Genomic DNA, 27,663 nt, shown 5'->3' with positions numbered 1-27,663 from the left:
CATTCTGAGGCTGTCCAGGGGCTGGCTCAAGTTTTGGGCAATTTTGTCTCAAGATAAGGGAAATCACCAAAAGTGGATTTCCTACTTACTATCTCGCTTCACATCAGGGAGCAATCCTGGGAGCATTTTGTCCACCCTTGCACCCGCCCTCCCCTCTCCATTTTCTGCTCTGAGAATTTTTTTTTTAATGGCACGGTCCATGTTCCTACTTTGCATAAGTTAAAATAAAATTTTCCCTAAAGTGTCCATGTTTTGGGGGGGGGGGATCAGGCAGGCAAAACGCAGTCCTGTTTGTGTTCTCTGGTCGAAGTGAATTAACAGGGAAGTGATTTTATTTGATTTGATTTTTCTGGTGGAAATGAATGAACAAGGAAAGGGGGGGCATGTGATGAAGCAGCTCTCTCCTGATCAGCTAGGCGTCCATGCTCTTTGTTTTTAAGTCTACTGTTTACACACAATCACTCTTTGGGGTCCAGTTACCATGTCCAACCTCTCACAACTCTACCCAGATATAAATAGAGTCTGAAACACCACGAATCCCAAAGGGGGGAATGCTTTATCGTTGTGGCGTTTCTCCTTAGCAATGTGGGAGTGTTGATTTTTTAAATTAAAAATGCATTTATTTTGTGGTGTTAATGCATAGCAACATGGAAATGCACTTTAAAATAATTTTGGCGCTTGGGGGGTACAGAGTTTCTCAAGTTTGAGACCCTGAGAAAAACGCTGCATTTTGATTGGTGGCTTGATGTGATTGACAAGCTGAGGAGTGGTGGGAGAAGTCCAACTTGTTTTCCCTTACCACCTCATTGGGAGGCAAAAAGCTGTGATGAAGCAGAGGGAAAATGCAGGAGGGGTCTCCCGTGAGGAGGCTTACAACCACACATTTGCAAGCAGCAGGCAGCGCAAGTTTTGTGCTTCTGTGCAGAAACAGTCTAGAAATTCCATTCTTTTCCACTTTCTGTCAGAATTTCCATTCTTAATAAGTTCAGTGCTTTTAATAATCATTTCATTTGAGAAAGGAAGAGACTCTAAACAGCTGAACACTTAACATGGATGCTTTAGGTTGTTCCTGCATTGAGCAGGGAGTTGGACTAGATGGCCTGTATGACCCCTTCCAACTCTATGATTCTAAACCTAAGTCCCAAATAACTTTGTTTTGACAGACGTATTCAGTATTAAGTCTGTTTTCAAACTGATAATTCATTAGGTTTGCCAGCTCAGGGTGGGCAAATATCTGGAGATTTGGGGGTGGTGCCTGAAGAGGATGGGGTTTGTGGAGGAGAGGAAGGGACTTCAGCAGGGCAAAAGACCATAGAGTCTACCCTCCAAAATAGCCATTTTCTCCTGGGCAGCTGATCTCTGTTGTCTGGAAATCTATGGTAGCAACTGGAAATCTCCAGACCCTTTCTGGAGGTCAAAAACTGCTGGCAACCAGACTACCAGATGTAAATCAAGACTATGTATTTTATTTTCATCCAGTTATGTCAAATCTTGGATTGGTTATTAAATTAGATTCTCCCTTTGTGTTTAATAATTTTTGATTAAGTCATTCCGTGTTGAATGTTTCATATAAAGTAAGGATCATTACATTTTTTTGTCAAAATAACATTTTACACTTTCAGTTACATTGAGATTTATTATATGTATGTGTGCTTATTGATGTATAGTCATATCACTGAGGGAATTTGCATGAAAATGTGTTTCATAACTGATCCATAACCTATCTCCTGGATGAAAATTAAATACATTCTCTTGATTTACGTATGGCAGCCTGATGTAAATTCATTTTCTACACTACATGCAAAGTTCTCACTGGTTACTTTCTCCATTCCCACCTGGAGGTCGGCAACCCTATAATTTCCCACAAACTGATTTAGAAAAAAATTAGCGGCATCCAAATATTTCTGAATTCCTGTTACCTATCTTACAGCAACATGCATAGCTAAAACTCAATAAGATTGTTCCTCTTCACAAATCTGCATGTTCTCAGTGTCCACATTTCCTCTCTGACAATGTACAAGATAATGGAGTCAAACACCATCCATATGAAGTTCTATCATGATAAATGTTTTAAAGACAACCAGGCCCAAAACTTGTGAAAGAATCTAAACTTTCCCCCCAATTTTGTATCAGGAATCTTTCAAACTCTGCCTCTTGCTCAGATAGATTTATAAGAATTTCTTAAAGTTGGTACAATACAGCTAATAAGAGTCCTCCTCTCCCCCCCCCCCAAAAAAAAAAATCTAAGTTGCTTTGGAGTTGATCCTATAGTTGCTTCCCTTATATACAATGGGGATATTTATGCTTGCCTTAGAAAGTTTTATTTTTGAAAATACTGAAACCCTCATATGATCTGTTCAATTACTTTCTGTGAAATTGTATCACCATTTATAACATGATCTTGAAACATTTTATCCTGGTCACATATTACAGTGAACACATGTACATCCTGCATATATGTATGTACATTCCTTTGTGAGAAACAGCCACATTCTGTTTAATTTCACAATGAAACTAGAGATCAGTACCGGGATAGATGTGTGCTTTCAATAACATATTCAGCTACATGCATTTAATGTAACATGAATTACCCAACTCAGGTATAAAAAAAATCCTAGTGCACACTGTACATGAACTGTATGTGCGCTCACTGTAAGTTGTAAACAAAGATATTATGTTTTTCCCAGTCAGTAAAATCTCCCTTGCCTCATCTTTCTTAAATGCACTATTTCTAGTAATCATAGATAAGAGTTTTTGAACCAAATTTCCTGTAATATTTATCCTATAACAGCATCTGCCTAAGAATTAATTTATTATTTAAGTAAGCTCTTTTATACTCCTGACTATTCAAAAAAGAGCCCATAATGAAGTTGGATGAAATTTCTGTTCTTTCTGTAAACCAAGGTTTTGTGGAACCCTGGGGTTTCTTGATGGCCCTGGAAGGGTTTCCTGTTTCCTGAGTGGGTGGGAATTAATGAATGTTTACTATATTTTTAAAATTTGTTAAACATTGATTGGATGATATGACTACATATGGTCAATGAGTAGCCTAGAGGGGGTGGGAAGGGGAGGGGACCTCAGTGTGTATGTACACAGCTATGCTTCCCAACCATATTCTGCACAATCACACCACTTCTGGGATTTCTCGAAGCCTGGAAAATGTTTCCAGTTGAATTTATCTTCTAATACTGTTTTTTGCAGGGTAGAGTATTTAATCTGAACTTCATTTATTTATTATTGTATTTATATGCCACCCTGTCTTAGGAAACTCCTTTTTACACAAATAACCTACTTTATCCCATTCATAAATTTCTATATAATCTACCATAAGAGTAAGAAACAAAAATATAAATTTTGGTACAGCCCTCCAAGATAGATGAAGGTGAGACCATCATTGCAAATCTTTAATTTGGACACACTGAATCAAAATTCAGTTGATACACAAATATCTAACTAGTTTGGAGATACAAGAAACTAGATTTGTTCTTAATATAATGTTTTATAGGAATTGGAATTTAAGTACTTAGTTGCAGTTTTCTCTCTGTTAATTTTATATCCTGAAATGACACTATATTTATCCAATAACTGAAAAATATTACTGCATTGGCTTGTCTAATGACACAATGCCATCATCTGCATACATGGTATTTGAAATCTTAAAGCAATGGCCAGACATTCATAAGTATGAACAAACAACTAAAATGGGTCAATCTCATTTATTTCCATACATTCAGGGCTGATGGATTTGATGAGTCATCAAATCCATACTCATGGAATCCATCCACCCAGAATTTATTTAAATGAATCAGATTGACCCAGGTTCAAACAGAGAATACATACTGAATGGTTTGGTGGCATGAGGTGGCCTCTAAGAACATAACAAGAATAGGTGTGCTTGAGATTAATGCATTATTAATTATTCTTACTACCTAACTAAGAGGCAACAAAAACCAAGTTTGTATCCAGTAGCATACTTAAGACCAACAAAGTTTAATTCTGGGTGTAAGCATTTGTGTGCATGCACACTTTATCATACACTGCTTGGTCCTTCTGAAAATAATTAGTTAGAGCCTCTTGTGGCGCAGAGTGGTAAGGCAGCTGCCTGAAAGCTTTGCCCATGAGGTTGGGAGTTCAATCCCAGCAGCCGGCTCAAGGTTGACTCAGCCTTCCATCCTTCCGAGGTCGGTAAAATGAGTACCCAGCTTGCTGGGGGGTAAACGGTAATGACTGGGGAAGGCACTGGCAAACCACCCCGTATTGAGTCTGCCATGAAAACACTAGAGGGCGTCACCCCAAGGGTCAGACATGACTCGGTGCTTGCACAGGGGATACCTTTACCTTTTAAGGAATCATTATTTGTAGGAATCATTCTTACAGCCAAAAATAATAGCCATAGGCACAAGTCATCCAGTCAGTCTGAGGTTCTTATATGTGGTCCTTATTAGAGGCTACAACTATTTTGGAATAGTTATTTTGTGAAGAGGTTCTAGTAACCCCATTAACTGTTTTATAAACAGAACATTAAATATACTTTATAGGGACAGTAACAGGGCAGGCTTCTGCTGGCAACCTCTGTGAACTTTGTGGGGCTAGGCATGGAGAGATAACGTTGCATAATGCATCAGTATCATTTTTAGTGAATAGGCTCTTAGAGATTCATGGGATTCCTACATCCACAATGGATCATTGCCACAGAGTAATGTCACTTTTAGGTCTTCATGTGACACACCATGCCCTGCCCCAAACCTCACAACATTCACCACTAACACCTCGTAACTGGCACAGATAGATACATCCTAAATGCTGGTGTGTCCTCTGGCTTCATCTGCTTCTATGAAATTGCATAGCATGCAGCCAGCTGGGTGACCTTGGGCTCGCCACAGCACTGATAAAACGGTTCTGACCGGGCAGTGATATCAGGGCTCTCTCAGCCTCACCCACCTCACAGGGTGTCTGTTGTGGGGAGAGGAAAGGGAAGGCGACTGTAAGCCGCTTTGAGCCTCCTTCGGGTAGAGGAAAGCGGTATATAAGAACCAACTCTTCTTCTTCTTCTTCTTCTTCTTCTTCTTCTTCTTCTTCTTCTGTAGCTCAAGCAACCACAGTAGGCCCACAGGGGACTTCTCCTGCCAAGGGCTTGGATCTCAGCCACAAGGGTATTCAAAGCACTAGCTTTTTGCCAGCCGTAGAGAAATTGGGGCAACAATAAGGGAATACACAATTGCACCGTCACTAAAGGTAATCCAGCCTCCCTTCTGGTAGCTCACTGTGGAATGGCAAACAAGAGTCATAGAGGATGCTAGCCATAAACAAAACTCACTTTTTGCCCCAGTCATGAGCTGAGCAGCAGCAAAACAGGAAGCAGAGCCTGGACTAGAACCTTTCACATTTGGGAGCATTTCTTAATCATTCACACTGCTTGGTGCACAACAATGAGATACAATAGAAGAAATTAGGCAAACTCAGCAGCCCTGCCATTGAAACCAGCCACAGTGAATAGGATAAGGAATACTACAAAGACAGGCCTGGTACAGCAAAAAAGGCATAAGGGTATGCTAGGTCTTTAGTTCATATTGCAGATAGGGAGCACCCTGACATAGTTCATTTGGATCTACAATCCTAGCTGAGATTTTGTTCCATCAAACATCATTACAAGGGTTTGTCTGTCCATATTGATTGCTGATTGGCTACCCCCCTATGCCCATCATTTTGGCTAGCGAGCCCCTGTTTCCTGGACTGAGGGGAGCTCATTACCAATTTCATTTCCCAGTCATCCCAAAAACTCTATCCCTGCCCAACATTCCCCTTATGCAAACTGCATGGTGTATATGTGAGTGTGTATCTGTTGAGAGAGAATTGGCAGCCCCATAGTGGAGCAGTGAGATGAATACAGGTTCACAACAGCCCAGGCTGTGGATACAGCAGTTGGCTGATATCAAACTGGGGACTGGGTCCCTCCTATCTTCTCCTTCTATTGGATGGCTGCTGCAAGCCATCTAGATCAGCACAAGGGTAGTTATCTTCTACTAAAGCAGCATAGAACAAGTGGACTACAGGGGACTTGACTTGGTGTTCCGTCACGGTGTGTAGCTCCCCTCCCCCTTCCTAGGAGGGGATTTCCACATAGTGGATTGTCCTTGTTGTTGAGAGTAGAGGATTTCATTGGAACAGGGGGCTGCTCTATGTGTGTCCCTGATCCTGCAAGGCAATATGCCTCATAAATTAGGCCAGCAGTAGAACTGAGCAGACTTGAGTGGCTGGTAGACAACTCAGACTGCAGTTGTGCTTCCAATCCCACCTCTCAAACAGTGAAGGGCTTGACCTGAGCATGGTATTGTGTTGATGTCACATACTCACTGCTAGTATAATGGTTGGAATCAGGATGGCTGGGGCAATACACAGAGTAGGTACAAGGGATTAGGGGGAAACATGTATGGGTTCTGAGCAACATAGCATTACACAAATAGAACAGTATTTGCTCTTTCCCTCGGCTGCTAAGTGTCTTCTATGCTGTTCCTATGACAAAAGTGTGTGCTGTAAGTCTGCATGACATGGGCTAGAGAGTTATAGCCCCATGTCACACACCCTATCATCTGAGCTATGGGTACCCTGACTGGGTAGGGAAAAAGGGACTGCTCTGGCAATATGTCATTGGCTGAAGATTTAGTATCCTAAACTGCGTTGGCATGTGTGGTGTGGAGGTAAATAGTTTTTTTTAGAAAACTGTTTCCTGAACTGTTGTAGGATTAATTTGAACTCTTCCAGTTTTTTCAGTGGCATATTGCTATGTTGGTGCTAGACGTGTATCAGAGGCTGGTGAGGTTTAATCCTGTTCTACTCATGGCATACCCTGATACTGGCCAGGCCTGTGCCACTACAGAGATTGTAACCAGCACCAGCATAATGCTGATAGGGTTTGCCACTGGCAGTTCTGCAGATACACTGGTATCTCTTCAAGATGATCACCATCCTATTAGGCCAGGGTTTTGGATATGGCAGTTAGTCTTTTTTTGTGTGACAGTAGAAGAAAAAGTGAGCTGGAACAAAGCTTCAATTCACTGTTGTTGTTTGTACTTTCCTCCCTCATGTAGAGCAAACTTTAAATTCCTGTTTTTAGAGAAGACAGAGAATATGATGAGAAATAGCGCTGAATAATTGAGAATAGGGTCTAATTTTAATTGGAGCTCCTGGGAAAGGATAACATTTTCTTGTAGGACTGGATACTAGAGAGCTATGCAGTTGAGGATCATTTCATAGACAGATATTAGATATGGACAGATAGAAGGCAAAACAGGTGAAACAGACTAAACCAGGGGTAGTCAAACTGCGGCCCTCCAGATGTCCATGGACTACAATTCCCAGAAGCCCCTGCCAGCGTTCGCTGGCAGGGGCTTCTGGGAATTGTAGTCCACGGACATCTGGAGGGCCGCAGTTTGACTACCCCTGGACTAAACTGTACATTGATGCATTCATTTTGACAAAATCCACAGTTTAGTGAGAACCACTTGCCATTGCTTTATCCCTACACCCCCATTTTGGAACTGTGTATACTGGTAGAGAATTTCATTTTATTGAGTCACATACTAATTTAAGTATATCCCCCCCAATATTCTTCAACTGATTGATGCCGGTATAATTCAGCTGAATCTGCAAACCCTTAAAAAGTCTCCCTGCCGAAGAAATAACTGCACATAAACAGCAGCGGTTCTATGAGAGAGGCTACAAGGATAAATCATTCATTAATTTCCTCACTAGTTTCTTGAATCACCAGCTGTTAAGCTTTGGGCTTTCTGAATTTTAACAGCACATCAAGTAAGAATACTGTTCTGGTATCACCTCCAAAATAGGATGGCTTTCCTGACTCAATATCCTAGTTGTGGCTGTACATGGTTCAACCCTTAAGAAGTACAAATGGGATTATACTTGGATTAAAAGCGAGCACTGCTCATTTACACAAATTACCAAGAAAGCTGCCCAACCCCCAGTAGACATCCCAAACTTGTCATGTGCTGTCCCTCCAGATAACCCAGTAAATCCCTTTCTGCAGAACGAAACGTAATAGGCTAAATAACTCTTACTGCTTGGAAAGACAAAGGGCTCTCAGTAAAACACCTGACAAGTGGACACTGTCTGAAAGTGGCACCTCCTTGGTAGAGAGAAATTTTATTGCCCTTTTGGCAAGCCAGGTCAGGAACTGATGTGGGTTTGAATCCTGTAACTGCTGAAAAAGTAATATGCAAGATTCATTTATTTGCCATTTTTTGTAAACCTCGACCCTGTTAGAGGGTGTGTGTGTGTGTTAATTTTGAATTGAGATGTAACCTCAAAGCCACCAAACCCAGTAGGCTCTATTCCCAGATCTTCCCAAGCTTGTTATGCTCTATACCAGCCTTTCTTAACTTTTTTACCATTGAGAAACCCTTGAAACATTCTTCAGGCTTAGAGAAACCCCAGAAGTGGCGCAATCGTGCAGAATATGGCTGGGAAGCATAGCTGTGTACATGCCCACCCAGGGCCCCTCTCCTTCCCATCTCCTCCAGGACCATTACTTGGCCATGAGGGAGGCAGAAAAACATAATACATGGTCATATAATCTGATATATGTTGAACAAATTTATATATATAATTATTTCCCACCCACTTGGGAAACCCTTCTGGGGCCATCAAAAAACCCCAGGGTTTCACACAACCCTGGTTGAGAACACCTGCTCTACACCTTTGCTCTACTCTCTGGCAACCCCTTTTGAACATCACTAATGCAAATGCTAACATGATTTGAGAAAGTTTCCAGTGAGCCCGTTATATGAAATGAGGGTCACCAAGACTTGTTAAAAATGTCCTGGTGCTTTAATAGAGGCATAATGTTTAGAAATGTGCGACTGTATCTTTTCATAGCATAAAGGTAAATACCAGCCCAGGCTAGCCCAATCTTGTCAGATCTTGGAAGCTAAGCGGGGTTGGATCTGGCTAGTATTTGGATGGGAGATCTCCAAGGAAGGCATGTAATGGCAAGCCACTTCTGAATGTCTCTAGCCTTGAAAACCCCACAGGGTTATCATAAGTGAGCTTTGACAGCACATTACACCACCAAAGAATACCACCTGGTGAATAATATCCCATTAAGTCCTCTGTTAAAGGAGCGGGATTTTTTTTCCTTTCCAGACAGTTGGTCCCAAACCATGTCCCAAACACATGCAATAGGTCTGAACTGTAACAGAGAATGCACTTTAAAAATAATTGCTGCGTGTGAACATCTCCCCTTTTCATTTTAGCAATAATTTAAAGGGAACCCTAAAAATGGGGCAAATGTTGGAATATCCCATTTTTACCATAGAGTTTTTGACCAAATACTAGAGTGTTGCCTGGGCAACACTGATGTCATGAAGTCACTTCCAGTACATCATGAAAGTGAGGTAGTCACATCACTGGCAATATCATCTGAGCATGCCTCCAACTCCTGGTCAGTCCCCCCTTGCCCACTGTTTGCCAGGAGGTACCTGCAACCATACTTCCATGACAGAATGAAGAGTCATACCTGGGTCTTCCGGATCCAAATCTGACACTCCACCATTACACCACCGCTGTTCTCTGATCACCCAGGTCATGAATCCAGGTAAGAAGAACAAAGCTTTAGGGGTTGGGCTTTAAAGTCCCGCTTTCTCCTTTTTTTGTTGAAAATGTCCAACTGAAACCTCTGTCTTGGCTCTGAAAGAAGGTGATTTTATACACTCAAGAATTATTCCCTCTATAATGAGATTCAGTGGCATGCAAAATTGCACGCATTGTGTTGTTTTCATCCTGCAGAAAGGTACCTGCAGAGGAGTAGACAAGCAGTTCATTGCTACTCTGGTTTAAGTGGGCATTTCCAGCCATGTGAAGTAAAGAGATCATCCTTTTATTCTTCAATGTAAATATATGCCACAATACTTTCCATTCTGAACGTGTTCTGTTTTCCCACATGAAAGTATAAGCAATCCACTTCAGTGGATTTTCCTGTCACAGCAGAAGGTGTGCTGACTTCCCAAAGCTTTATCCCTTCTGTCCATAAGAGAGGCCTGCTGGTCCCTAAGTTCATGTTTGGTTAATGCAATAAGAATCCACAGATGGTGGTGAGCTTTTGAGGCTGGACTCAGTGGGGTGGCTGTCACATAACTAACTGGAAGGGCAGATCCTAAAACGCTAAGCTAGTTGGAGGCGACCAAGGTGTTTAGAGGAAGCAACAGCTTGCATTTGGAAACCATTATCCTGCCTACTTCTTTTTTTTCCAATTGGAGCATTAATGAAAAGGAGATGAGAATGGAGACAATATTAAGAAGAGGACTAGGAGCTTGAAGCTAATATTGAAAGCAATAGGGGTTCGTGGCAAAAAAGAGAAAAAGACTTAATTATTCTTATTAGTCTATGCCTCTGAGAGGGCAGAATATTGTCAGTTAGCCCTTTACAATCTCAGTGGGGTATAATGACATAGAGTGCACCCTCTAAGGCAGCCATCCTCCCCCCCCCCCCGGGAACTAGGGGTGCCACTCCTCAGGTGGGACCTGGGGATCCCCTGGTTTTACAGCTCATCTTAAGGCGACGGAGATCAGTTCCCCTGGAGAAAGTGACTGATTTGGAGAGTGGACTCCATAGCACTGTACTCCACTGAAGTCCTTCCATACCCTAAAACCCACCCACTACTGGCTCCACCTCCAAAGTCTCCAGGTATTTCCCAACCCTTCTGGGAACTGATTTTTGTAATGTGAAGATCAGTCATAATTCCAAAAGATTGCCAGGCCCCACTTGGAGAATGGCAGCTAATCCAAGAGTGCAAACAATCCAGAGGTCATTCTGGCTGGACTTCAAAGGAGAAAAGGAGTTGGTTTTTATGTCGTGATTTTCACTCCCCAAAAGAGTCTCAAAGCAGCTTCCCTTCCTCTCCCCACAACAGACACTATGTGAGGTAGGTGGAGCCGAGAGAGCTCTGACAGGATTGCTTGGCTGACCAGCACTATCAAGGCTGTGACAAGCCCAAAGTCACCCAGCTAGCCTCATGTGGAGGAGCGGGGAATCAATCCCTGCTCACCAGATTAGAGGCTGCTGCTCTTAACCATGCACCATGCTGGCTATGAGGGTTTGTTGGTAGCCTCCTCACACAAGTGTTCCTTGTTTCTCACCTTCTAAAGCAGCCATTTTCTTCAGGGATTCTCTGTAATTTGAAGGCCAGTTGTGGGACATCTCAAACCACCACCTGGAGAATGTTAACACTATATGTAAAACCTCTCCCCTAATAATAATTATGACTTTTTCAGTGTGCCAAGAAGCTGTATGGGAAGTCTTCAAAACATTCTGGGAAAGACTCCCAGGGCGTGAAGAACATCAAAATTGGCTGAATGTTTGTGAGGAAGGAACTATGAGTATATTTGAGATAGGAGCCAATTTTAGTCAGTCTGAAGAACATCAAAGCCTCATCATGAAGGTAAGGGAAATATTTAAAGTTTAATTTATTTTATCAAAAACATTTGTATGCTGCCTTTTCCCCCAATTTAGAGTTCCCTGAAAAATCCCCTGAACAATCAAAACAATGTTATAATACAGACATATAATAATATTTAGAACAATTTAATAGAACATACAAACACATCACCATTATTATTATTATTATTATTATTATTATTATTATTATTATTATTATTATTATTATTATAGCCCGCCACTCCCTTGCGGCTCGTGGCGGCTCGTGGCCATGCCAGCAACAGGTTCATTTTGCTTTCTCCTTCCTGGCTCTTCCTGCCTTTTCCTGTTTCCTGGCTGTTGTATTCTGTCAAAAAAGTGTTTTGTTTTTGTTTTTTAATCCTGAGTGAGGCAAAATTAGCAACAATGTCCCCTAAGTGGTTGCCACAGATTTGACACTCACTCCCTTTTGTAGCTGAGTTGCTGCTTCTGGTATGGAGACTCCTTTTCTCCCCTTGTCTTGGGTTCTGGTATGGCGTGACCATCAATCAATAAGGTTTGTTGCTGAATAGGAATTTGAATACAGGTTTCCCCATTTAGATTGTTAACCTCCAGGTAGAACCTTGAAACGTTCCTGTCCCTAGCCCTAACATACACGCAGACATGCAGATAAAATGGCACGCCTGTAAGGGTTATTGAGAAAATGCTATTTTCCCCCCCCACACACACAAGTCTTCACCTAAAGGTAGAAGATAACAATAGAGGGAAATGTTCTTGCGACCTGAAGGACTTCAGTCATAAGAAAAACAAACATGTTATATAGCATCTTGTGGGCTAGTTTTGTTATTCCCAGAGATGGCTTTCAGTTGTAGCTTCTGTCTCCAGGGTCATTCCACTATTTTCTGAAATGGCTGAAGAGTACTGTATTATTATTATTGCTACAAGTCATTGACTTTAAAATTATTGACAGCCTTTCTTTATTTTCAAAATGTTCATTATTGCTTGCAATTTATTGATTGCATACCAAGAGTCCAGGGTGTCAGATAGCACTGTTCTAAATATTTCTATGCTAATTCAAAGTGAGCCAGTTCTCCTTAGTTTAAATTTATTTATTTATATCCCTCTGTTGTTTTGTGGACAACGTGCTAGTTTGATATGCCGCTTTGAGACTCCTGGTAGAGAAAAGCTGCATATAAGAACCAATTCTTCTTGTTGTTCTTTTTGTTCTTCTTGTTCTTTAGACAGAGGATTGGTTTTTATAGATTTTGGGACACTTTCAACTCTGACAATATTTCTATTATTTGTCTAATTTTTATCTTTTCTTGATTAGTACTGTCAAACTTTGCGTGTGCCCTGTAAGCCCAAGAAATAAAATAGAAAAAATAGACCTAACCAACTCATCTGCAACTTAGTTGTTAGCCTTAAACATGGATTTGCAAATTGATAGGGTAGCATGCTCTTGTGCATCATTAATTTATCAAATTCTGTAAGTGTGTAAAAGCCTACTCAGGGTCTCAGTGATACCAGGTAACACTTTGAATTTCCTGCAACAGGCAGCCCACCCATTTACTTGTCCACATTCTCACTTGCAAACACAGAGTCTGCTGTTAGCCACCAGCTTCTTGTCTTCTGTGACACAGCAAAGGGTATAGAGTGATAAGAAGGATGGAAGAGTCTGCCGTTTTTTTTACTGAGAACATCTTGGTGCCATTACAGTGTTCCTTGTGCCAAGTACAGAGCACAGGAATGAATCCAAGGAGAGAGGGCTGCAAATATCTCATAATCATATGGAGATATGAGCCCAGAAACACTGAATTGAATGGAAACAAGCAGGGGACCCAGCTCAGCTGCCTAGTGAGGAAAAAATGACAAGAAAACTCCAATGGATCAGATATGTGCTCAGACTTGTTGCTATCACTTCTTGTGTGTCCAGAAGCAATTTCAGTGCATTGGACAAAACTTTATGCTTACTGCTATATGAGACCTGTTTCAAAGGCCAAAATAGCCCTGGAAAGGGCTCTGCTTTTCCCTCTGCCTTTTACTTATAGAAACCAAGGCTTGAAGGCTATCAGTACTGGTATGGTTGCCCTGTAACCCCCACAACAACTATGGTTATTGTATTATAAGCACATTGCTGATGACCACAGTATGTTTATTTCCTATGGTATTGCTATTAATAGTGAACAGGAATATTTAATCAGTTATATTTGATAGAAGCCAGTATTAACATGTACAGCATTAACATGTACAGGATTAAACTAATACTGATCAGAAAGGGGATTCCCTAATCCTTCCAGGATTTATTGTCAAGGAACACATTTCCCTTTTGACCTTCCCCTTTTACATTTCTCTATCGTAAATAATGCTCATATCAATTATTTTGTAAATATATCCATTTAGTTTTGAGTTTAATACTTTATTGAAAACTATTGTCCAAATAAAGTTATTAGAATGGAATTTACATTGTAAAAAAAAACAACATAGGGCTGCCTAATAGTAATTCTTGTCAAATTCTCTTTCTCTATGCATGAAATGTATCGTTCAGTTTACCTCATGTCCTGGTGTAATTATACTGAGTGTTATCTGACCACCCAGTGGCAGTCAATGAAATGGATTTGGAGCAGGAAAAAGGATATTCTAATGGTATTAAGACATGAGGTAAATTGAACAGCTCAATCTTCTAGGGTTTCACCATCTGCCATTACAATAAGGGGAATGTGGTCTCCCTAACAACTTTAAAATGAGCTTTTCCACTTAAGGTTGCTATGGAGACTGCACCTTTCAGAAGAGCCAAGAGAGTAGAGGTTCCCTCATTGTTTAACACTAATTTCATCGGAAGTAGTTAAACAATAGTGATCTTAACTAATGTTAATACATTCTTCTGTTTTGTAATTCATATTGAGAACTTTCTTTTCATTTATCTTTATTTCACAAAATGTATTGGACTAGCAGGTGGCAACTGTTCCAGTGACAACGCAACTCCAGTTTGGTAAATACATTGGTTGCAGCTATTTATTAACAAAGAACCCCCAACAGAGGGTTGGCCCGATGCCAATAGGGGAGCCTGACCCCATCAGTCGTCCAGCTGCATACTATGAACTGCGGCGCTCCGGCTCCATGCCTCACTCCCAGCCAAGAGGATGGGATGCCTTCTGCTGCGGAATAGTCTGGGATGTGACTGAGAGGGACCCAACGGGTGTCCTCCTCCATTGGTGTCCCCCAGCCACTTGTCTCTGGGCCCCTGGCCTCCCAGTCGGGTAGGCCATGCCCGGTTAATAGCCGGTCTCCTTAGTGAGACCCCCAACCTCAGGGAGTCCCATGAGCAGACGGGCTTCTTTGCCAACAAGCTCCCTACTGGGCATAACCCGCAGCTGTGACAAATTGTAACAAACCAAGCAACGGGGATGTGGGTGTGGGAGGGTAGTTGTCTGGGCTGTGGCCGATGCAGAGAGGGCGAGAGCAGGCATGCCCGGCCTATTTAAGGCCGGGGCACCATGCCCCTCTGCCATCACGCCACAGCGCGGCATGATGACACTGCGTGGGCACCTCACTGGGCACCCTCGCAGCTTCGTGTCCGCACTTTAGTCATGGCCTCTATATCCTGCCTTTCTGCCCTCACAAGGGCCACCCACCTTAACCAGATAAAATCACATTTTAAAACCATAAAAATTAGTCCCATACCTATCACAACTCCACAGATCATTATATCAATTACAACCAGTGCTAAAATACATGCAGGGACTTGGAAACAACAATCTATAGCTACTTTCCCTAAGTAAGCAATATTTTGGAGCTGTACAGAGAGGTTAAAATTGCACTTCTTTTCTTAGTTTATACTTATGTTGGAATGGATCTTCTGCCTACAATTTCTGTAGCTAGAAAACAATGGTGCATAGTGCCATAACAATACCAAGTTGATCCATTTTTACATGCTAAATTAACATTATGGATGAACCCAGTCCTAAACATTGACAAGAAAACTCTTTTATTGAAGGCTTGGACAGGGGGATTTTTACATTGGATCAACTGATTGATTATGATGATGAGTAATTTCTCAGCTGAGTTTTAGATCCTTCTTATCAACTTCTGTTGAAAGGCAACATTTGGAACTGCAACATCTGTTGGTATCTAAATATCGCCCTTTGCCACTAAGTGTCACAGGGCTTTTCCACATGCAATGAATGTAGTGAAATGCGTACCTAATGTAGGCATTATATTCTGGCTGTTCTACATGACATCGCCCACATCCAGCGTCTGGTCAGCTGAAAGCTTGCTACATCCTTAATTTTAGTCCCAGTTGGTGAATAGCATAAAGTGGATTCACCAACTTAAAAAAAGCTAGCTACCAGAGAGCAGCCAGCAGAAGGAAGGTATGGAGGCTCATATGCGCTATAGTCGCCTGCTTTGTCCCACCCTCACACCCATCTCCCTCTCCCTTGTTCCCAGGGATGGGAATTTCTTTTTAAAAATTGTGACATGCCTGGAGCAATGAATAGGTGGACACAAGTGTAGGCGATGCTAGAAATAAAAGAATATTTTTTTCAAAGTTGTAACACAAAGCATGCCTCTCAAAAGTTTTCTCCCCCCCCAATCAGAAATGATATTATTTTTTAAATGTATCAGAGGACTCGTGATCCCATAGCTGGTGGTGTTAAAAAAGCACTATGATATGATTCCATGCATAGGCATTGCAATGTAGAAGTATGAATTTTTTAAAAATTATCAGCCATTGCAGGACCTTTAAACTGCATCAAAATATGGAAGAAGGGGTTTGGTTTCCTGAAATGATTGGCAGGCGGAAGCGAGTTGCGTATAAGGTGCATTGTTGTCTTCCGCCATTTCCAGTAGCAGATGTGGAGGGTGAGACTTTGCCATTCAGCTGACATAATGCTATTTTTACTGATTTGCGGAAATGCCTTCAGAAATGCCTGAGATGCCCTCTGTTCCTAGAAACTCTAATTTAATTAAAGCAGAAATCAAAACCTACAATATTTGTTCATAAATATTTGATGCTGATCAATAAATATGACATGCAGCATCTCAGGAATTAATGCAATAGGAAGTTATATTGCCCTTTTTTGCCAAAGTAATGGATCATGGCCTGGATGTTAAGTTGTGACTTTGTTGTTGTTAGGTGCGAAGTTGTGTCTGACCCATTGCGACCCCATGGACAATGATGCCCCAGGCCTTCGTATCTTCTACCATTCCCTGGAGTCCAGTTGTGACTTATTTAACAACATTATGTTCAACAACAATTATGTTTAGGATATACCAGTCAACATAGTTACTTTCTAGCAAAGTACTGAGTGGTATCTAAGTGCTGGTGTTGTGTTCCTTAAGCATATATTTTGGGTGCTTCCAGTCATTAGGCTGTTCTGGGAAGAAGTTAGTTTATTACTCTTATCCATTTTATATTAGAATGATCATTCATTCTTTTGAGCATTCTTACATACTTTTAAACTATCTCCTATTTCTTGGAAGTTTACCAATGATAAAAGAAAATAAGTATCTGTGCCCTTACTACAGCTAAAATACTTGTATTACAACCCTGGAGAGAGAAATCAGTGGACTAAGGACCATAGAACTTTCTCATTATTAAAATGCATGGCATATAGATGATAATTGTGTATGGACTTCTTTGTAGACAATTGGAAACCTTTTACAGAAACATATTTTTATTTTATTTATTTTTATTTATTATATTTATATACCGCCCTCCCCGGGGCTCAGGGCAGTTTACATAAGAACAAACAACAATACATAAAACAATCTATAAACATGTATAACAATGTAACAGTATAAATAATATAGACAATACAACAATACAAACAGGTCCAGAGCATGTTGGTGGAATTCTGAGGTGGGGGCGGGGGGGAGCAGGGGCCTTTCAGTCACTGTTGATTGCGTCTGGTCTCAACCAAATGCCTGGCGGAAGAGCTCCTTTCTGCAGGCCCTGCGGAACTGTTTAAGCTCCATCAGGGCCCTGATCTCCTCCGGGAGCTCATTCCACCAGGTGGGGGCCAGAACAGAGAATGCTCTGGCCCTGGTTGAGACCAGGAGGACTTCTTTAGGACCAGGGATCCTTAGCTGGTTGGTGGCAGTGGAGCACAAAGCTCTTTTGGGGACATAGGTGGGGAGGCGATCCCTCAGGTACACTGGGCTCTGACCGCGTATGGCCTTGAAGGTAATTACCAGAACCTTTAGTTTGATCTGGAATTGTTATAATTTTGTCTCTATTTTTTTTTTTTACCTTTCAGTCTGCGAACTTCACTTTACAAACTATCAACTATCCGAAATTTGTGATGAACTTTGGTTCATTAACCGGTTTGTGCACATCCCTTTATGTTGGATTTTGCTCAGCAACTGCTAGTGCTGCTGAACAAGTCCAGCTAAATGCATACCTGGGTCCCTTGACTTGGAGTTTTATAGAATTTGGCAAACTATCAACTTTTTGGCAAGAATAGGCGAGTCTTGGCAGTAGTCTTAGCAACTCTGGGCTTTTCCTGCTGAAATTGGCCAGGATCCAAGCCTATGGTTTGGATTTTTCCTGGGACAGTGATGACAGGAAGCAAAGGATTAATACCTCTTCCCAAGAGAAACCTCCATAAGCCACATGGCTTCTGACTGTGATTCAAAAAGCTAGGCACATTGCTCTAACTTTCTGGGGAGCCTGTTCAATGAATAAAAAATAGGGAAATGGGGAAATTCAGCCCCCAAAATGGAAAAAAATGATAATAAGAAACAAGATACCAAACAAATGTTAAACAGAAGAAATTTGGATCATAAAAAATGCAAAAGATGGGAGAAGGTGTAAGACACAGACGCAGAATTCCATAACATAAATATATCAGTATAATATTTGAAATATGGATGGATGTATTTCAAAAGCATTACCCATGAAGCAGAAAGCTGGCCTTGTTTTGTTGGGGTTCTTTTAAAGTACTTTTCAGAAATTTAAGTTAGTTGCTTACTGGAACAAGGGTTCTACATTCTAGTGGTTCCCATTGCTTGTTACTATATAAATATAATCGCTTGTTATAAATAGCACTTGTTATCATATAAATATGGTAAGTTGCTTGTTTTAGAAGGAGCAACAATCATAAATAAACTGATGCTGGATGAGGCAGAAACGATGATATGCTGAGAATAAGATATGTCCAAGGCTGCTTTATTAGTCTTCCCTTTTACAATTGGCTGTGTAACTTCTCTTGGTTGTGTGATGGTATTCATAGCTGTCCTTGCAGGTGGAGTAGGTCTGTTTGCATGTTGATTTAAGGAATGGAATGTGTGATCTGAAAAAAAAAATCAAAACTTTGGCATCCGTGATTGCTTGAATTGTTTCAGACTGTCTGAAGTCATTGAACCTGCTAGGGAAAAATCAAGCACCAAAGTTCCAGCCTCAAAAAAGTGCAACTGGTCTCAACCTGGTGGAACAAGCTTCCAGAGAACATCGGGGCCCTGAGAGAACTGGCACAGTTCCGCAGGGCCTACAAGATGGAACTGTTCCACCAGGTGTACAGTTGAGGCCAGTACATATGGAAGATCCAGAACATCACTTGGCTCTCTGCTGGTTCAGCTTTCCTCCTCCTATATCCCCCCTCTCTTGAGGAGGAGCCTTATCAGATAACGACTCTGCATAAACATTGCGTTATTGGTTTTAATTAGTCTGAATGTATTTCAAAATGTATTTATCTGTTTTATGGTTTTACTAGGGGCAAAGCCTGTTGTATCCAAGAATACAACGGGTGCTAGAGCTAGGCAGTGGGAACAGGAAGGGGAAGAGTTGTCCAGTCTGTAAGAGCATGGGGTTGAATATGTGTGTTGTGTGGGTGGTTGTGGTGGCATGGTGGCAAATGAGGGCATGGGTGTGATGAGTGTCAAGAACCTGTGGTTTGGAATGTTCGTTGATTGTGGGAGAGGACTGACCTTTGGGAATTGTGGCATAGTGGTTACAGATGAGCTTCCCAGAGCTATGTCTTCAGATATGTGAAGGGAAAATCAGACTGGAGACTCTTCTTAGGGGAAGATTACATGGCAACGAATTCCTCCCAGTTCTGCGTCCTTTTCCTTCTTGTGTGAGTTAGGCCACAGACACTGAAATGTCCCCCTGCCCTAATATATATGGGGTAATCACAGTACACAGGTGTCCACCCAGTTTAAACTAGGCTTGATTCATTTGGGGAATTCACCATTTCTCAAAAGGAAAGAAAATAATAGAAAACATATTAATAGTATTCAGCCCAAATATCCAATGGGTTGGATCCAGTGATCTGTTAGTCAAGGATAACTGATTTTTTTCCTTGTAACCCACCCTCACCAGCAGTTATTTCCCCAAGAAAATTGGCTCCTGGGGTTACAGGGCTCACATGGATCATTAATAGACAATGTGGATGGCAGAGGTAATAGATTCATATTTTTTAACCTGAAACATGGCTTATTAAATCATAATATTTTAATATTGTTTGTAAACTCAATCTGTGGGGAGGGGTATCAGTGTTTCTGACTCTGTGAAGAGAGCTTCAGTACATTCTGTGAAAACTACTTGGAGTAGCTAAGCCCAGACAGCAGGGGGGACTACCTAATCTGACAATATCCAGGGTGACAGCACGGCTCCATTTGCTGTCAAACCCAAACACTTCTAGTAAGTGTTATTTTAAGCCTGCTGGTCTTGACCTGGTCAACTGCCTAAGTAATTTAGAGAGAGATGCCAGTCTGGAAAATAGCTTATTTGCTGTTCAGGTTTCTTCTATTCCATTCTGAGAAATGATGACTATGGAGCAGGAAAGAGGATGCTTATGGTAATCTTCTGTTTTGTGTGTGTGAACTATTGATACTTTGATGTCATAATACCCAAACCTCATATATACGGGAAAACGTTTTGTGTCAAAGAGTCCCTTGTAACATCTTTGATTGTCACCTTTCATTTTTTAATTCACAGTGTATTAAAATGAGCTTTTGCGGTTCCACAATGCCTGTAAGACAGAGTTCCATCAGGTTTTTGATTGAGGCCAAGATGTAGAAGATCTATGGGGCTCTCCATATTTAAGGACAGCTTTCTTACCTGAATCTAGGTGATACTCCGGGAGTTTCTCTGAGGCGCTGAGGGGGGAGGTGCAGGGTTGAGGAGATGGGCTTTTTTAGCCACCATTCTTTGAGTATTGATAGTGGTTAGGTTTTTAACATTTCTATTTTATGTGGGGTTTTTATCTTCAATTGTAACCCACTACAAGACGGTTCCCCAATAGCAGCAAGTAATAAATCCAAATAAAGAAAGAAAGAAATGATACATATAGAATAAATTATTGCACTCCTGTTGTTGTTTTTATGCTGTCTCTTATGAGCCTTGTAGTGCCCCTTCTCATGTGTCTCTGTGGTCCTGTTTTAATTGATCTACCTATGACGGTGTCTGTGGATATCATAGGAGTAAACAGTATTTATTTATCATATGGTATGTATAGTGTAGCCAGGAAATCAGAGGATTGTCTGGCAGCCAGGAAGGGACATTCGGAGGTGGTTTTACCATGTCCTGCCTCTGTGTCATGACCCCTGAAACCAACCCTCAATGATTTAATTCCCTTCAACAGAACTACATAGTTTTATAGATGGCATTCCTTGCAGGAACTCTTATCTAAATCCTTGGAGGTCTCCCATGGTGGGCCCTGCTTACCTTGCAAGATCTGACAGGATCGGGCTTGCCTGTTCTAGGCAAGTACTCTTTAACAGTAAACTATGTGGATAGCTCTTAAATATATTCAACTAAGTAAATTATAGCTTTATGGATGACTTTCATATAGGCTTACCAGGTGATCATTAATAGTGGGCAAACTCCGATGCCCACTGATGCTCATGTGGTCAGCAGGCAGGAGCAGGCAAGCAAAACAGGGCAGTAATCTTCATTGCCAGATGATGACATCACTTCTGTGGCAGGACCTGGAAGTGCTGGTTTTGCACCACGGCAATGTTGGTGCTTGTGTGTAGTTCTGCCGTACAATTAATAATAATAATAATAAACAACATCACAAGTGACATCATCACACAGCAATGAAAATCCCCCCATAGTATCTGCTCCCCCACCCATCTCCTGCTGTTTGCCATGCCTGACAACCCTGGTTTCATACTGGGAATTAAATCAGGCAAAAATGATATTTTCTGAGTGGTAAATGCAAGCTAGTATAGTTCATAGAAATTAGAATTTAGAATTGGATTCTGCATGCATGTTTATTTTCCATAACTGCTAAATGCTATCTGCTTCCCTTATTGCTGCTATTCTGCATGTAATGATAGTGGTTGACAATGATGGGATCTGAACATCTATATATACCTCGTACTGAACGTCTATATATACCAAGTACTGCAATGGACCACAGTCCATTTAGCTCAGTTTTATCTATTCTAAAAAGCTCTACTCCTCCAGAGTTCCAGTCAGGAGAATCATTTTTCTTCTGTTTCTCTGAACATACATTGTCCTGGATCTGGGCATTATTCCCCTCTGATCACCTTTAGATCATCCAGGCCACTCCAAGGGATTGTGTTATAAGAATGCAAAAATATAATTTCTGAATGTGCAAAATGCTGGTCCTTACCTGGAATCTGGTTTTCTATTTTCTAGAAACTGTCCTATGCTAAAGAAGTAATGGGTGGGTAAGTATCTATATTGCTCCATATTTTATAATACCTTGTAAAATGCAACACATTTTCAATATTTTCTTTTGATTTTTTCAGTTCCTGCACTGACTGGACCTGTGGGTAAGTCACTGTTCTAAAGCTAGACAGTCCTTTCCCTTTCCAGCTGTGGCAGATGTTCAGTTCAACACTAGCATCTCAAGACTCTGTTTCCTATGCATGGAAAAAGGTATTTGAGGTTTAAGCAGACTGCAGATATCCAGCGGACTCATGGACCTGCACAATTTTTACATGTGTGTTCAATATATTGTTGCCTACTTGAACTTAACATGACAGCAGATGAAATGAAGACAAATTTCTTTTTTAAAAGTATAGATTATTTTCCTTGTTTTGCTTGAATAGAATGTCTCGCCCCCTCTGCTCTTTACAAATTCTCTGCTTTTGGCCAGGGTGTGTGTGGGCAGGGGATGTCCATTCAACGGATCCTTCCTACACATTTGTTCTCATATAAAACTAAACAATTGCTTTTAAAGGAAAATGTTGCAGGCATTAGATTCACTTTAGACGTCTTCCTATGTGAGGTGTACTTCTTCTCTTGTGCATTTTATGGTAACGTTCAACATCCGTCAGATACAACAAGTTGTCACTTTTGTATTAACATTAATGATTTGTGACTTGCTGCTACAATTTGTCCCAGTGAGAAGGGTAATGAAAAAGCATTCCCCCAACAAAATCATGGGTTCAAGTTAAATGTGTCTCTGTGAAGTCTCTTTTTATTAACTACCAAAAAAATCAAATACAACTAAGAGATGATTTCAAGCAGTGTGAACATAAGCATTTATATTCATAAGTAGGTCCACTGAGTTCAGTAGGAAGTTAAACAAAGTCCATACAGGATTGTAATATTAATAACATAGTATTTTGAAACAGAATTTAGTTCCACTCAGGACCTCCCTCTCCTCCTGCTATATGGGTGTGACTTTTTGTACTTGCTCAATAGTAGTTTGGTGTTAAATTTCTACTAGAATTTTTACTGGACTATCTACCTCTACTTTAGAACAGCGGTCGGCAATTTTTTTAAGGTTGCGGCCCATTGCCAAGGGGTGGGGGGAGAGGGTGACCCAGGGCCCCGCGCAAATGCGCATGTGCGGCAGCTTCGCTAAAGCGGCCTATTAGCTCACGGCCCGGCAAGCTTCTCGCTGTGGGTGGGAGAGGGAAGCGCGACCACCGGCCAGTTGTGCAAACGTGCATATGCAGACCCGCCGTACATGCACGTTTGCACATGGCGGTGGCGCAAATGCGAATGTGTGGCAGTTTTATGCTTCCCTCTCCCCCCGCTTTGGCAGCCAATTTGCTTGTGGCCTGGCGAGCTTTTCACTGTGGGGGAGTGGGTGGGGAGAGGGAGCCGTGGTCCGCTGCTGAGGTTCTTGCGGCCTGGCACCGGGCTGTAGACCTCCACTTTAGAGTTCTTGCAAAACAGCAGATGGTTCAGTGTACTAATTCTGGGCATAAATAACTGTAAAATGAGCTTTCCTTTAAGGCATGGAAATATAGTAGTACTGATAGTAGGGGATAAGCCATAGAAGAACATCAGTTATTTTCCTCTACTGTAACAAACACAGTGGATACATTACAAGGTGATAGTTGAAGCTATTTGAAAAGCAGGGAAATGCTTCAGGTTTTAGCAGAAGGGGCAAGGTTTGCAGCCTGTTTGTAGACTGCATATGGTACGTTCAATTATATTTGAACCTTGCAATTTTCTAGCCTAGAAAGATATTTACACCAATTTTGGACTAAGTACCAACTTCTTTCCTGAACTTTCTTTCCTGAACTGAACTCAGGGCAAACATGTGCTTCTGTTAGAGGAAACTCTTCAGAACAGTAATTGTCAGTCATGAAGCTACACTCCATTTCTTGAGGCAGTTTTTCAAAAGCAAAAAAAAAGAAAAAAAGAAAAAATTGATTGATCGAGAGTGAGTAAATATATAAAACTCATCCAATCCAATCCAATGTTTAGTCTGATAATTGTGCAAGGCTTTAATAAGAAAACCCAAGAAAGCATTTCATGGTAAGCACCACAGGGTAAGAATAATAAGCATTCACTTTGGAGGGGAGGAAGCAGAACTTGGAGCAGAAAATGCACATATGCTCCTACTGCAGCTATGTCTGTAAACACCCTAAGCTTAAATCATACGGCAGTATGTTCTAAGAACTTTTAGAATGGCATCTATTTATATAAATGTACCTCATTATTAAAATGGCCACATCTGTGGATAATTAAATCTGGAGATGAGGGGGCATAAACAGACTAGACAATCTTTCTACAAACCTGAGAAAACCGCTAAATTGCAGAAAAATCTGAAATTGACACCCCATATTAGAAACTGTACCTATTGCTTTCAGAAACAAATGCCCCATGTGACCATTGCTAGGCAACTACAACTGTATTGGTAGCATTCAAGCCTTGGATTTTGTTAGTAAACGGCCTTTTCTATGACTGTTTTGGGGCTAGCCCTGGCCTCCCACCTCCTGCTCCTGCTGCTTGCTGCTGTTCAGCTGGGGGAGGTGCAATCAATGGCAACAACATAATGACAGATCTTATGGCTAGGGTTGCCAACTCTGGATTCGCTAATTCTGAGAGATTTTCAGGGTGCGGCAAGGGGAAGGCAGGGCTTGGTATAAGAAGATACCTCAGTAGGCTATAATGTCATAGAAGCCACCAGAGGAGTTTCTCCAGAGTAACTGACCTCTGTAGTCAGGTAATTACTTGCAATTCTGGAAGATCTCCAGGCTCCACCTGGCAATCTTACTCCCATAGTGACCCAGAAGTGACATAATCATGTTGGGTGATGGTCTAATTTTCTTTGACAACTGGGTGAATGCTAGAACATCACACAAGCTGACACAATGACACTTCTGATCATGCCAGAAGTTGATGTCATTGTCCCAGGGTTGTTACTGCCTCTCTCATTTCCTGTTGGTTGGCATGTACAAGAAAACTTGTTTCATGCAATATGCATGACTTACCCAGGGTTGACTGTTTGCTGCTGTTCAACATGAAAGCAATGTATGGGCACCAGATTGGTGAAGTTAGTTGATGTGATGATATGGGGAATGGATGGGGCATGGAAATCATGTGGTGATGCAGTGGCATGTGGATGGTGTGTCTGTGTGGCAGTTCCAGCAGGGTGACCAGTGGAGGCTCCAGTGCCATAGCCTTTGTGCTGCTGCTGTGCCTGACATCTCCCTGTACTGAAGTCAGTGCCCATGGGTTCAAGTCTCCCTGCACTGAAGTCAGTGCCCTGGTCGGTGGAAGAGAGAGACTGGGGCAGACACACACCTGCTCTGCACATCTTCACTAGCCTACCCTGTGCATCAGCCCCAAAATCACAGCCTCTAATCCCTGGTGCCATGTCCCGGGGTGCATTGAAGTCATACAAGGTGACATGCTCGTTACCATTTTTCTCCCCCTTCTGCTTTTTTAGGAAAGCTCACCTTATGCTCTCATTTGTCCCCAATATTTCCAGCTTCTGGTGTGTTGATAGCCAATGCAGAGAAACAGGCTCTGTATGATGCTTATCACCCCACAAGAAGGTGGTGTTCAAATGGAAACTGAAAGTGTGAAGTGCATTACCATGTAACTATGCCCCACCCCCTATTACCAAGCCCTGCCTGCCCTGGGCACCAAACTGGGTAGGTATACCCCTGAAGCTATTTTCCTTATTCAGAGATCAGGTCCCCTGGAAGAAATGGCAGCTTTGGAAGTTATGGCATTATACCCCACTGAGGCCACTGCTCTTCTCCAACCTCAGCCTCCCCAGGTTCCATCCCAAAATCTCCAGAAATTTCCCAACCAAGAGCTGGCAACCCCACAACTGGGCTCGAGTTTTCCTGGTTAGTTGGTGGAGGGAAGGAAGAAATTGGGAATGGGGGAAGATAAGCTGGGTTGGCTGATGGGTGGGAAGGAGTAGCAGGAAAAAGGGGGAGGCTATGGGGGCTTTTAGGAAGGGGAGATAGGAAATAGTGCGGGAGGGGAAAAGAAGATGCTTCTCTGCAAGTACTCACAAACCTCTCTTAATTAATGTTTCCCCTGTTCTTTACCACCCTAACCTTTGTTGTTGTTGTTGTCTTTGACATGGCTGAGATGTTTCATTTTGAATAAAGGGTTCAATGAGCTAAAAATGAAAGAAGTTGTACACCATGGATCGTGCTACAGCTATAGATACTTGGCACTGCACAACTTCTTTCTCTTTAATTTACTATAACATTTGCTCTGACTTAAACTAAGATAAGTCCTTTCAGGGCTGTTTCTGTAGATGCCATATCTGACTTGGCAGCCTTTCTGCATTTTCCCCATACTGATACCATGGGCTCTCAGGATTCTGCCTCATTCCAGTTCCTTCTTCTCTGCCTTACCATTACCATTGCTTGCACTGTGTTCCACTCCCACCTTAGTACACATCAGGGTAATTATGCTGATTCCTCAGTCTCTCTTGTTCTGTTCAAAAGCACTTGTCCTTTGACCCTCATATTAAACTATCCCAACAAAACCTAAATAATGCTTAAGTAACAAAAGAAGAAACATCACCAGGAATACATGTTCCCCCCATTTCTCATATATCAGAAGGACAAGAAATGAAAGCCTTTTCATTAACACTATAGGTTTCTATTTGATGTTGTTTCTTTTGTTTTTCCAAGAGTCTGGAGAAAAGCCCTAAATAAAGCTAACTTGATCACACTGTTGTATTTTTGGCCTTCCTTACTTCCTTTCACAAACTGTTGTCCTCTCCCCCCCCCCCCTTCCTTGGGCCAGACAAAAAGCTAAACAATATCACAGGAGTTTGTTTAGCTTTCCTAGCCTCAGGTACCAAACTTGGGGTTTCCCAAGGCATGGAGAAAGCAAAGATGGAGACACCTATGGCTTGACTTTCAGCTTTCCTCATTCTCTGGGGTGAGGAGTGACTATTACTAGTGAGTCATTGCTCACCCCCTGCTTTGGGCCAGAGTTTTAGCCACACTTTCTTCTTTTGAGGTTGACAAGCTTTGCATTGGGTGTCCCATGATAACTGTCCAGAAGCCTCTGCTGGTCTAAAATGCTGCATCCCATCCACTAACTGGGGTGGGTTACAGAGAGTGCATCACACTATTATTCCCGCATCTGCACTTATTCCATGAGCACCATTCGAAAGCCTGCTTTCAGTGCCATCGAAGGCCAGCTGTGACTTGTTTGATGCACATTTTACTGATAAAATTGCCTAGACACCACAATTTTGGCAGGAAAGTATCAAAATGTCAGTGTAGAGTACATTGTGCTGTTGTCTGGATGGGTTTCAGCTACTTTTGGCTTGAGGCTATGAAAAAAGCTGCATGAAGCAGCTCGAAGCAGAATGTCATATTCTTTCAAAGGTCACGCCCTGCCCATCGTGACATCTAGTGAAAGGGGATTTTCAGTCTGGGTCATGGGAGCAGGAAATGATTTACAGGCGGAGACTGTCCCCACTGTTCGAAAGCGGGCAGGGATGACCCCCCTCCTGAAGAAGCTGTCCCTAGACCAGGGGTAGTCAAACTGTGGCCCTCCAGATATCCATGGAATACAATTCCCATGAGCCCCTG

General features: G+C 41.8%; 1 protein-coding gene across 2 annotated transcripts in view; it reads left to right on the top strand.

Moving 5' to 3' along the window:
• The window catches only part of IMPG2 (interphotoreceptor matrix proteoglycan 2), a 66,103-nt gene that overhangs the window by 3,864 nt on the left and 34,576 nt on the right, over window positions 1–27,663 (top strand). For both annotated transcript variants that reach the window (XM_077342104.1, XM_077342105.1), the window contains exons 3-5: window positions 11,286–11,452; window positions 22,037–22,068; window positions 22,150–22,173. In XM_077342104.1, coding sequence (XP_077198219.1) covers window positions 11,286–11,452; window positions 22,037–22,068; window positions 22,150–22,173 — 223 coding nt within the window. The remainder of the gene's footprint in view (window positions 1–11,285; window positions 11,453–22,036; window positions 22,069–22,149; window positions 22,174–27,663) is intronic.

This window comes from Paroedura picta, chromosome 6, assembly GCF_049243985.1.
Source record: "Paroedura picta isolate Pp20150507F chromosome 6, Ppicta_v3.0, whole genome shotgun sequence".
Classification (NCBI taxonomy): Eukaryota; Metazoa; Chordata; class Lepidosauria; order Squamata; family Gekkonidae; genus Paroedura; species Paroedura picta.
Note: the sequence above shows the minus strand (reverse complement) of the source record. Positions and strands in the feature narration are given on the sequence as shown.